The sequence below is a fragment of the Malaclemys terrapin genome, chromosome 10, assembly GCF_027887155.1.
Source record: "Malaclemys terrapin pileata isolate rMalTer1 chromosome 10, rMalTer1.hap1, whole genome shotgun sequence".
In the NCBI taxonomy this organism is placed as follows: Eukaryota; Metazoa; Chordata; order Testudines; family Emydidae; genus Malaclemys; species Malaclemys terrapin.
In genome coordinates, this window is record NC_071514.1 from 84,322,618 (window position 1) to 84,335,087 (window position 12,470).

Here is a 12,470-nt window from a genome sequence, read left to right on the forward strand (position 1 = left end):
CAGCACGTTCGCGATGTGGGGTTGAGGTCTAGGTTGGCACCGGTGCTCACGTAGGTGTTCCCTGAAAGGGAGGGTGGAAGGAAGCCCCTTACTCAGCTTGCATCATCAGGGTGAAGGAGCCACTGAGTTCTGGGGAATGAGCCCCCTGCAGTGGTGACCCCCAGAGAGGGAGGTGGTGCAGACCCCTGCCTCAGTACTGTGAATAAATTTGACCTTGGAGAAGGGGTGCTGAAGGCTTGCTTGGAGGGGGTGTTGGGGGGGGAGGGAGGGGGTTTTGAAGGGAAAGGAGCTGCAGCGCTGAGAGGCTGTTCCCTTGGAGTGAGGAGAAGTTGGGCAGGTGCTCAAGGGAGGCTGGGCCCTAGTAAAGAAGCTGAGCGGGCGGGTCATAGTAATTACACTGGGACTCTGTCTGGGATGCTGCTTTCCCGGGAAGGAGACACCTCCTCAGTTTGGCCAGACGGGGAAAAGCACCGAACTGCCCTACCAGCAGAGGGACACGTATGCCGGCAGGAACGAGACTTGGAGCGAGGGGCGACCGGAGCAGCAGATGTGCCTGACGCCAGAATGGGTAAGCTGCCCCCAAAAGCTTATGGTCTAAAGCCACGAGCGAGAGCCAGGGCTAGGGGTTACACGGGGGGGGGGGGGGGGTTGTTTTCTCTTACATTGGGGAAATGAAGAAAGTGTAGCGCTTGTGGTCCCGTCTCTCCACGGCCTCCAGCCCGATCTTCTTGGCCGCGCTGCAGTTGTGCTCGTTGGGCGCAGGCGAGGGAGAGAGGTAGGCTGCGATGAACGGCTCCAGCTCGCTCGAGATGTAACGATCTGGGCAGCAAGGGGAAGAGAGGGAATGGAAAGCCCTTTACAAACCCCCAGCGTGGGCCCCAATCCTGCTGACTTCAGCAGGTGTCTTGTTTGAGTGAGGGCTGCTAGATTGGACCTGTGATATTTACAGAAGTGAATGTTAAGTGCTACTGCTCCTGGTACCATGCTCAAGTGTCAGCAGCCCATACAGGACTGGTTGGAAGGATCCATCCTGAGAGATGCTGAGCACCTGCTGCTAAGGGTTTACATGCCTTCCGCTCCCATTGCCCTCAGCAGGGAGGGAGGTGGCTCTGCACAGCGCGGGACTGGGCCTTTGGTGCTCAGGAACAAATGCTCAGTCCCGCTGTATCTTAGCATGTCACTAACGCCAGAGGTAACCCACGAACCATTCTCGCCGCGCAGCTCAATTCGCATTTGTGTTCCAAGGGGGAAATGCTCGACTGGGGTTTGACCCTGGGTCAGCGAAGTCAGCGGGAACAGGCCCAGACCCGCCTGACATTCCTCCTGCAAGAGGAGAGTGGCACCAGGTGTGCAGGGCGAGAGCAGCCAGACAACGGTAGCGTATCTTGCAGTGTCTGACATGCCCTAGTAAAACCTGGGGCTAGGTTCTGCCAGGCTCTTGCAGGGACGCAGGGGTGAGAGTAAGGAACTTCCTCCACCGCTTGTGCACCTCGCGGAAGGGGCGGGTGGAACGGCAGCTCCTGGGCTCAGAGGAGTGCGACTGGCTCCCTAATTAGGTATCCCCCCTCCCCTCTGCAGCAGGGAATGGGAATCCTAAGCATGATCCTCTCACCCTCTAGTGGCTGGAAGTCCACAGAGACTATGATATACCAGTCCTAGCGCAGCTAGACTCCAAGCATTTGGAAAGCATCTACCCTGCCCAATGTCACTGGAACACACGGACGAAGCTTTGAGGCTGCTATATGCCAACAGGATTCTCCTTTGGCTCCAGTGGTTCAGGCCAGTGCTCCTGGAGAGCAAAGGATTTGAGCTCTAGTCCCACTGGGGACAGTGACTCCCATATGGCCGTGACTTGCAGTGCAGCTCTCAATCCTGATCCCTTGCTGCACCATGCTCGTGTGTTGTGCTTGACTGGTCCCTGCCCTGTAGCAGATCCCGTTTAGCATGCAGGCCCCGGGCCCTGTGCTCTCTCTGGCCTTCAGATGAAAAGTATATTGAACAGCAGAAAAAGTGCGGTACCTACCATTTAAGACTCTGTAGGTGAGCTGGAAATGCAATCCTGCTTCTCTGTTGTTGTTTTCTGTCGTAACAACTAGGTTCACCGAAGTCTTTCCCTGAATGATTGCGGAGCCAGCGGAGATGTTCGTCATGGCATTGTTCAGTACCATCACAGTGATGGCCTTCTCTGCGTCCAGACTCCCAATGGGAATCTGGGTCCCGTTGTTGGTTTGAAACTCCATGGAGGCCACCTCTGTGGACACGGTGTAGTTGCTGATGTAGCCAAAGGGGAAGGGGTTGGAGTCCACCCGGAACATGACTTGGATCACGTCGGTCAGGTCGGAGAAGGTGGTGTTGAAGGCCTGGGGGATGGAGAACTGGCAGTCCAACGTGTTCTCATAGCAGAGCAAGTTGAGGGGATCAGACCGTTTGCCTTTGGCCACGATTTCTCCTCCCACCAATTCAAGGGGCTCCTCATTCAGCACCCGGGACTTCATGAGGATGCGCATCAGGCTGGAGGACAGGCTGTAGGCTTTGGAAGCTACCAGCACACGGTGGGGATCGTTGCACAATTCCTGGAGTTTTGACTCCTGTGGAACTGTGTTGACGAGTTGTATTAAGTCCCCTGTAAGGAGAGAGGTAAAATAGCAAACGGAATAGCAGTGAGGACCACAATCTAGGCAACACTCAACTCCTTCCCACAACCATCAGGAAACCTCCTTCCTTACTGGCTTTCTATTGGACTACAGCATTGTGACACAGGACCTTCCACAATGAAAGCTCTCCATCGTCCATAGCTAAACATACAGCGCTCTTCTGCATCGTTGTGTTTTCTCTAACCTATGGTGTGGTTAAGATCTAAAGTTACAAGATCCTAATGTGGGCTTCCTCTTCCTTCTGTGAAAGGGCTGCGAGAAAAGTGGATGGAGGGAAATAGACACATAGAACCGATATAACAAACCGCTGGAACTATAAAGAGTAATGCCATTACAAACGCAGCCCATTGCAAGCATGCCAATAACGGGCCTTTCTTTAAAGGTAACCTGAAGGTGATGTCAGAGGCCAATGAAGTTTCCATAAGCACATCTGTCAAGGATGAAGCCCAATTTGATGCTGTGCATGGCAGCCCACACATCTGGAAGCTGCCTCTGTTATCCTCAAGCTTCCTAAAACCGGGCTGTTCCCTAGAGTACCAACGACTTCATTAATTCAGGGGCTGTCAGTTTCAAATGCCCCAGCAGGGAACAGGCACCAGCAGGATGACAGTGGGAAAATCGGAGAGATGATAAATTACAGGTGGACCCAACCTACAGATTCAGATTTTCCCCCAACGCCTGGAGGGGGGGATGCTATTCAAATGGAGGGCTTGGCACTGGCCCACCTCTGTGATAAACACTAGCTGTAGGCAGCCTTTGCTCAGGACATCTCCCAGCCGGGAGAAGGCCTAAGAAACCTTTCCCAGCTTTTCTAGCCTGGTCCTTCCCTGATCATCTTTTTAAAATCTACCCCCCGCCCATGCAGTGACGTCCATGCCCTGAACACCGCCTAGAGAACGTCCCCGTTGCTTGGGGGCCCCCAGAACTGACCCGTAATGTTGAGGATGTTGTCCGCAATGGCTGTCGGTGTCATGATGCCCTGAGTGGTTTCGCCCTGGAGGATGGCCATCATGCTTTCCAGCTTGCTCAAGGTCCCGGTCAGACATGATCTGCAAAGAAGCTCCTTGCTCGCCACCTGCCATTAGAAATGCAGGCTAATCCAGCGAAATCAACTCTGTATAAACGGCAGTAGCAGCTGTGCATGGTACTTACTGGGTTCAGTCCTACCAAGTGCTGAGCGCTCTGGCTCTGAGACTACGTGCATGTGTCTAGTTCAACCTGTGCTTGGGAGCGCTGCTGGATCGGGACCGTGCACCCTGTGTGCCACATCTCTAATAGTTCTCTTCAGATTGTACTTTATCCACAACCAAGTCCATTTTTTCCCCCAATCATCTACTTACCCCTCTCACTTGCTACCATAATCCACCTACCTACTGGACGTCTAGAATTCCCTTCACTGTAGTTCCTAGGCAACTCGCACTGCAATAATAGCCTGTCTAGTGGTACCAACGCAAGGCAGGGCACCCAAGTCCCTGGGGTTCTGACACCAGGAGTGAATGTGTCTCTTGTTGCTTCTTTCAAGTTGTTACCTCAGGGCTGAATTTTACTCCTGTTGAAGACAACCAGAGGCGGTTGGGTTTTTTCCATTGTCTTCAACGGGAGCAGGATTTGGCTCTAAGTGGATCCATCTCCAACATTCAAACATGTCCTAGAGCTGTGGGAGGGATTTCACCACCCAGTTTTGATGACCGTCCCTCCCATCCACTCCCAGATGTGTCTAAGAAACAGAATGTTCTACGTTTAAAGCATGGGCTCGATGGGAATAAGCTACGAAACACATGGAAGCAGTTACCACCACCCATCTCCTAGCTCCTCTTCTTTTTGTCATCCGAGGTTTCACCACAGATGTCAGAACGACTTGCAGCACAAAGGGGTGTGAAAGCCCCCATGGGCTTGTATTTGTACATTAATATACAGCACCATTTACAGAGATATAAGAGGACCTCTCTCTACCCTGAGGATCTTACTATCTAAATAAGAGACAGCAGCAGCATGTAAGATGAAAACGAGTTACACAGAGCAGAGGAAGGAAGGGAGAGAACAGCAAAAAAGCCTTTTTTTTTTTTTTTTTTTTGGGTTGCTATTTCGGCTTTTTGCTCTGGCTCGGAGCCAAAACTAATCTGGGAATGTCAAACCTGACCACGGGACAAGACTTCCATTCCCTGACCAGCTCCACTGCAGTCCGATGAGGTGCTGGGTTGCAGGCTCACGAGAAGAGGTCGAGTGTGTCTTGTGCTAGTAAAATCCGGCAGAGGAAAGTGATGCATGGGGCCAGAGTTCAGGGCGGGGACAGAGGCAGAAGAGAAAGCAGTGGCTTTGGCGAGAAGGATCCCAGGATGAGCTGTTCGAAGCAAAGGGGGTCCTGGGACAAGGATTTTGAGAGCAGCGGGCTGTTGGATTCATGGCAGGCCGCATTGTCAATGGGCGAGCTTGCGGAGCTATTTATGGGTGTGAGGGAGGTGCTCAGAAATGACGGTGATGGGCACGCACAGCCTCGCTTCCCTTCGAGAGGTAGGGGAAGAAGAGCAGGCGGTTGATTGGCTGGCCACCCAAAGCCAAGCCCATTAAATAGCTGGGCTCATTCGTTTGATGCCCAGCTGATGAAGCATAAAAAGCCCCTCCTGAATCCAACAGGGAGCAGCCCAAGCCCTGGGAAGTGGGGCCCACGGGCGAGGCTCAGGGCTGGCTCCAGGTACCAGCTCAGCAAGCAGGTGCTTGGGGCGGCACGTCGGGCTCTTCGGCGGCGGGTCCCTCGGTCCCTCTCAGAGGGAAGGACCTGCCGCCGACCTGCCGCCGAAGAAGAAAGCGGCGCGGTGGAGCTACCGCCGATCGCGGCTTTTTTTTTTTTTTTTTTTCCGCCGCTTGGGGCTGCAAAAACCCTGGAGCCGGCGCTGGCTAGGCTGCCACAGTGTGGAATGCAATACTTCAAATGATGACAGGCTCCGCCTCCTGCTGCCAAGCAACTGTGCTAGGGCTGTTTCCAGAGGACAGGTATAAATTCTTCGGTAACATCTGCAGGGGATGAGTGCGCATTCATCTCTCGCTGCCTTTCGAGAATGATAGATGAGAAAAGGGTAGCGACGATAATGCTTGCACTTAAAGATGGATGGCTAGAAACACACACGCCCTACAGATGTCACCGACAAATTATACCTGTCCTCTGTATATGATCAACGTGTGTGTATGTGCGCGAAGCTGAAACGGAACAAGGAAAGGCCAGAGCTACCCTTTCTTTCCATCACTCAGCGTCAGAGCAGACTGAGGCCGGAGGGTCCCATACCATGCACTGAGCAAGGGCAGCGGAGATCTGCTGGATATCGTCCACCGTGTTCACATTCAGGGAGATGAGGGTCTCGGTGATGTTTCTCCGCGTCCAGGTGCGAAGATCTAGTTCGTCCCCGGTCTTGGCTTCTGAGCGCATCAAGTGCTCGTGCTTAGGGGAAACAAAAGCAGGGGGGTTTATCAGAAGCTTGCAGAACACGAGCTTTAGCACTCAACCACAAATTTCCATTGCAGCATTTAATGACTTTCCAGCTGGGAGTCTCTGATATCTGGGTTCTCGGCAGGCACAGCCAGGGCTGCTGCTGGATACAATTTGAAAGTTAAAAAGCCTCTTTGCAGTCTGCTGCCAGTGGAAAATATAACTGGAAGCAGGACAGGAAACAATCTCCGTGAAAGAGTCTTCTCCTCTGCAGCTTCTGCCAGCTACGAGAACATTCTTGTGTCTCTCCATCTGGTCACTTTTCAACGTTGCTGTGTGATCGTACCAGATCTTCTCTCTTGCCTGTGCTGTTGTTTGTTGGGCCACTCGGTGGGCCCAGCTTTCAACAGAGTGTTCCAGTCTAATTCTGTGATTCAAATGGGCACTTTAATAGGGCACCCCTGTTCTGCAGGCTTAAACTGGTACCTAGGTGCATACAACTGGCATTTACCCAGCAAAGCACAAAGCGGGGCACCCAGGTGGAGATCCGGATGCTCTGTGAAAGTGGCCATGTTTTGAAAATTGGGCTCCCCGGCTGCACAGTGACTCTTTACAGTGTCTTAGGGATACACAATTTTAGGCTATGGACAATCCAGGTGGGTTAGATTGGCACAGGCATCTGTGCCCACTGTACTGCCAAGGCTGGAGTTCAGGGCCTGTTCTCTTGTTCCCCATTCACCTAGTGGTCTGGGATTGCTGAGGAAGCCGTGTGCTCAGTCCTTCAGGGATGGGGAAGGGAGAGCCCTGTGCTGACTCCCTGAGGGACCAACACTGATAGGCTCTAAAGGATGGGACGAGGCTCATCTGCGGCAAGAAAGAGGGATCCACAAAAATCTATGGGAGCTGGGCACCTGCTAGGACTGGGCCCTGAATGAGATATGAGTGACAATGAACAAAGGGGCTGGGGGAGTTGTGGGGGGAGCCTGGGAAGATGATGGTTAAGAGAGAAAAATCATGAGTTGTACTTTGTGGCCACGTGTCGGGCACCCGTGGAAGGCCCTGTGTGCACGTGCAGAGCCGTTCTGCTGACTCATCCTGGCAGCTGGGCCAGGCAGGTCTCAGTGGCACCCACTCAGGTGCATGAAAGGCTAGTGAGAGAGGGAGAGCTTTGCAACAGCCAGCCCAAGGGGGAGCTCAGACTAAGGTTTCTATTGGTAAGTGCAGTGTTTAAACTGGGGGTAAAAGACAGTGAGGGAAGGCTGGCTGCATCCGGAGGAGGAAAGTAGGCTATGAGGCCGGAGAGTGGGTACAGGGTACATTTCCCTCTCCTGGGCCTACCTTGATGCCCCCTGCTCTCACACAGGTCATGTGACTGGGACACACTCAGATCTCCAGCACAGCCCAGCATCCCACAGCAGGTCTCCGACATCTCCTAACTTCCTTGGGAGACCGGGTGAAACGGTCAGTTTACCTCAGGCCCCAGGTGAGCTCATGGACTGGATAACGAGTGGCCAGCCAACCAGAGCTGGTAGCCAGCCAGGCAGCAGGTCAGACAGCACTGCTTTACCTCATTTAAGATGGTGATGAGGGCCAGAGAGTACTCGATGACGTGCTGCGGGTCCCCCTGCTTCACCAAGCCCTGCAGCACAGTGTCGGTCTGATTGTAGAGCCAGTGAGAGAGGCTGTGGACTCCGGCCACGGGGGTTGGCAGGGTGATGGTCATGGAGCTGGAAGGGGAAGAAGCGCTCGGTTTGTAAAGAGCAGACTGTCGAATGGAACCAAGGGCGATGGGCATATTCCTCCCCACCTCCCCCCGGCAGTGCCTAGAGAATGTCCTTTCAGCGTCACCGGACCCCGGGCATGGACCGGCTCTTCTCAGACCCCTGTCTTACAAGAGAGGGGAGGCCTGTTTCTGAATAGTTGAGATAAGGGGCCAAATTCCTCCCTTGCGTAACTCCACGTAACCATTGGATTGGCAGAAGGGAGGTGTTTGACCCTGGGAGTAAGATCTGGGTTCAGTTTTAGGGTGTTTAAGAAGCACCCAAGAACTGTCTTCAGTCCACGTAGATTGTAGAGGTGTCGATCTTCTAGAGTCCAGGGGGCACTTGCAGCTTGGATTTAGTCCCTTGGGGCCCAATGCATGAGGTTAATGCACTGTGGGGCTTGTGTTTATTCACTACTGAATGAAAGATGAGATTGTCAGAAATCAGCCCATGCTGGGACCTGCCCCAGCGACCCCCAGCTCCAAACACAGGAGTGCGCCCACCTGAGCTAAACACAGCTCTGCCCCTGCTTGTCCGCAGTGGGACACAAGGTTATTCCGAGCACAGCTCCCTGCTGCTTCCAACTTTCTTTAAAGGGTTCTGGCTGCAAAGGAGGGGCAGGAGGCAGAGCACGCTCGCAGCACAAGCAGGGAGATCTCCAAGATAAATGGGCCCAGGCGTCCTTTATTCATTTGTCTTTCCCTGTAAGCCATTACTAATAATGCAGCCATTTGTTATGGGTACGAAAGGAACATTAAATTCTTCTCCCACCCAACTGCAATGCGAGTCAGTCACAGCCTCTTTGCCTGATGCATTGCCCTCGAACAATATTACTCGTAAAAAATATATAGCTAGATCTCCCAGAAAATGACATCCTGCCTCAAAAGGGAAGCGTGCCTGTGACTCAAGATGAATGGCCACGGGAACAGTAACTCAGGTGAGGGGAAATGTGTGTGCAGGGGCCTTTTTGATCTTTCTTAACAAGGTCGCGTTCATCGAGCTTTACTGGTCTAGCAGGCACGTCTATTAGCGGAGAGGTAAAACTTAAGACGTACCTGAAGAGGTCTTTAAATGATTTCCAAATGGTGCTTGTGTTTGATTAAAATGAATGAGGAGAGGAAGTGTGTATCGACAGATGGTTAAAAATAGAGTGAATTTGTGTGTGTCTATCAGAGAAGTGAGTGCTTGTGAGGGCCTGAGGAAGTGTGATATTCTTCCTCCACCTACAGCCGAGGCATGACGGAGGCAGCTGGAATGCAAGTTCCCATCCCACTATGCCTTAACTCAGTCCTTGAGAGACCACCTGTAAGGCCTGGAGCTCAGTCTCTGTGGCCCAATATTTCACTGATGCTGTATTTGCCACCAGTGCTGGGGGGGTTTCTGAGCTGGGCACGGTTGCAGCAGGAACCCAGCTGACGAAGGATCCATAGCCCTTGAACAGACATGCCCACTGCACAGCTGCTAAGCCGCACTTTGTTATCCCGCCAAGGGCACAGGCCTGTGATTTGGGATTCCTGGATTTTGTGCCCAGCTCGGCCCCTACTTCACCATGCGGCCGTGGGCCTGTTGCTTCCCCTGTCTGTAATAGGAGCACCTTACCGGTTGAGGGCCACGACCGTAGCTCCCAGCTGATCCTGCACGAGCACAGAAACATACACGAGGAAGCTGTTTGCACTGAAGCCTGGTGGGAGGAAGGCGCTGTGCTCAGAGCGGCTGCCTTTGTACATGCCGAACTCCTCACATTGCCCCGCTTTGCAGCGAGTGGCCAGGAGGATGTACACCAAGGGGGCCTCTTCGTCCTCCGTGTCTCTCCAGCCTGCAAGCCAAGCACACCGGGCAGTGTCAATGGGATCCGAGCGCACCCCCCAGGCCAGGCCTGTAGCTGCAGCCATTGTCTTGACCACTAGGGATCAGGCTTTTAAATCCATCATTAACAGCGGCCCGTGCCCTCTCTTCTCCCCTCTGTTACTCTTGTCCCTTGATTTGCATAATACTGTGCAGAGTTACATTGCTGACTCCCCCTGCCTCTTTCCCCTCATCACTAGGGCCCTACCAAATTCATGGCCATGAATGCATCACGGACTGTGAAATCTGGTCCCCCCGCGTGAAATCTGGTCTTTTGTGTGTTTTTACCCTATACTATACAGATTTCACCGGGGAGACCAGCATTTCTCAAATTGGGGGTCCTGACCCAAAAGGGAGTTGCAGGGGGGTCACAAGGTTATTTTAGGGGGGACATGGTCGTGCCACCCGTACTTCTGCGCTGCCTTCAGAGCTGGGTGGCCGAAGAGCAGAGGCTGTTGGCCGGGCGGTTATTGTAGGGGGCGTTGCAGTACTGCTACCCTTACGTCTGAGCTGCTGCTAGCGGCGGCGCTGCCTTCAGAGCTGGGCAACCAGAGAGCAGTGGCCGCTGGCCGGGAACCCAGCTCTGAAGGAAATACCCTGCAAGCAGCGGTGCAGAAGTAAGGGTGGCAATACCATACCAGGCCCTCCTTACGTCTGTGCTGCTGCTGGTGGTGGCTCTGTCTTCAGAGCTGGACTCCCGGCCAGCAGCTGCTGCTCTCCGACCGCCCAGCTCTGAAGGAAGCGCCATCACCAGCAGCAGCTCAGAAGTAAGGGTTGCGGTCCCAACCCCCCCTACAATAACCTTGCGAACCCCCCCCCCCCGCCCCTCCAAACTCTTTTTTGGGTCAGGACCCCTACAATTACAACACCGTGAAATTTCAGATTTAAATAGCTGAAATCGTGACATTTCAATTTTAAAAATCCCATAACTCTGAAATTGACCAAAATGGATCATGAATTTGGTAGAGCCCTACTCATCACCCCCTCCACAGCGAGTGTCCCTGCTGCCCTGACAGGGTGGGACAGGCTGAACTAAAGCCTCCAGAGAACTGATAGAGGGATCTGAGGTACAAAGCTCTGAGCTGGATTTCTCTCAAGTTGAGGGGTTTTCTGTTGTGGGTTTTGGGCCCCAGAACATTTGGTCATAGAGTTTAAGGTCAGAAGGCACCACCGGACCATCTCGTCTGATTTCCTGTATATCACAGGCCATCAACTCACGCTCTAAACCCAACCACTGAAATGAGACCAAAGTATCACAGCCCACAGGAGCCTAGTCTAGTATGTGTCATGGGCAGAGGATAGGCAAGACCAAGGTTCACCAAGGCCCCTGCAATGGCAGGGATGATATACCCAGATCATCCTGGCAAGCGACCCGCGCCCACACGCTGCAGAGATAGACAAAAACTCCTCAAGGTCCCTGCCAGTCTGACCTGGGGGAAAAGTCTTTCCTGGCCACACCTATGGTAATCAGTTAGACCCTGAGCATGTGAGCAAGAACCAGCCAACCAAGCCCCTGAGAGAGAGGCTGCTCGGTGCCACCTCAGAGTTATGGCCAGGCCAGCCCACCCCACGGCCCAGCTTCGGCTGTGGCCAGCCTGGATGCTTCAGAGGAAGGAGATTAACAAAAAATCCCCAAACAACCCAGAATACCTTGGGGGTCAAATATCCTTTCCTGTCCCCCTAGAGGTGGCCAGTTGAAACCCTGAAGCATGAGCTTTTAACAATTCAGGAGACCCTAGAGAAATCAACACGCCACCATGGGAATAGCCACGCACTCCCCATAACTCAAGAGCAGCAAAACAAGGACGATTCTGTTGTACTGCAGAGCCAAGGTCCCTGACTAGATATAATGTCCTAAACAAAAGCCCTGTAAAAGCTGCTATTAGCTTGAGACCTCAGTGCAAGCCTGTTATAGTCCACCAGCCTTAGGAATGAATGGGTTATTACACTGGATATAGCCCACTGATCTGTATTTTGTATCCAGCAGTTTGTCCCTGCTTAACATATATTACAACTAATAGCCACAAACCCCATAATGCCAAAGGTACAAAGTTTTCATAATTAGCGCTGGCAGATCAAAATATACCAGACATTAAAATCGCATCGTTCGGATTACCCTCTTGCTTTTCCACCTGATTTAAGCTGCAATGTGATCACCATCACAAGAATGACTAGCGCTAGAAACCAATTTGCCCTACCATCGGAAACATGGAATTCCAGCATTCACGTACAATAAAGCATGAATCTCTAATACTAATCATTTGGGGGAGAAGTGGGGGAGTTTCAGAGACACTTACTTGCAGGCCCACAGCAATATGTTACAGGGACCAGTCAGCTTTTTGCATCATTGGGCTAGATATTTTTGTCTCTGTGACTGTGTCAGAAATAACTTGCAGGAAAGGAAACTATATTTGGGTGGGGAAAGCCAAATGAAATCATTCAGGCCACATTTTCAGAGTGGCCTCTAAGTGGTGTCCAGTTTCTGAGTTGTGTGAATGTGGGGATGTAAGTTTGGGCACTCACTTTTTTCCCCACACCCAAAACCCAGGTTTATACAGCCAATCCACTCGCACCAACTAGCTTGACAGGCATTCGGATACTTGATTTAGATGTGAAAAACGTGTGCATAAATGAATTTTAGAATGTGCATGCTTGGGGTACCAAAATTGAGTGGGGCCTGCAGTCTAGTACTTGCAAACCTAAGGGTCTGCTTATGAAAAATCTGACCTACCTACAGGTACCCTTAGGAATAGACGTGGAGCTGAGAGTAAAGAGCGAGAACTCTGT

General features: G+C 52.5%; 1 protein-coding gene across 5 annotated transcripts in view; it reads right to left on the reverse strand.

Annotated features, from left to right (window-relative positions):
- Nucleotides 1-12,470, reverse strand: part of PKD1 (polycystin 1, transient receptor potential channel interacting) — a 135,079-nt gene that overhangs the window by 32,042 nt on the left and 90,567 nt on the right. For all 5 annotated transcript variants that reach the window (XM_054041460.1, XM_054041457.1, XM_054041459.1 and 2 more), the window contains exons 19-24: nt 9,438-9,654; nt 7,643-7,802; nt 5,935-6,087; nt 3,585-3,729; nt 2,024-2,623; nt 663-819 (exon numbers count right to left, since the gene is read on the reverse strand). In XM_054041460.1, the coding sequence (XP_053897435.1) occupies nt 663-819; nt 2,024-2,623; nt 3,585-3,729; nt 5,935-6,087; nt 7,643-7,802; nt 9,438-9,654 (1,432 nt within the window). The remainder of the gene's footprint in view (nt 1-662; nt 820-2,023; nt 2,624-3,584; nt 3,730-5,934; nt 6,088-7,642; nt 7,803-9,437; nt 9,655-12,470) is intronic.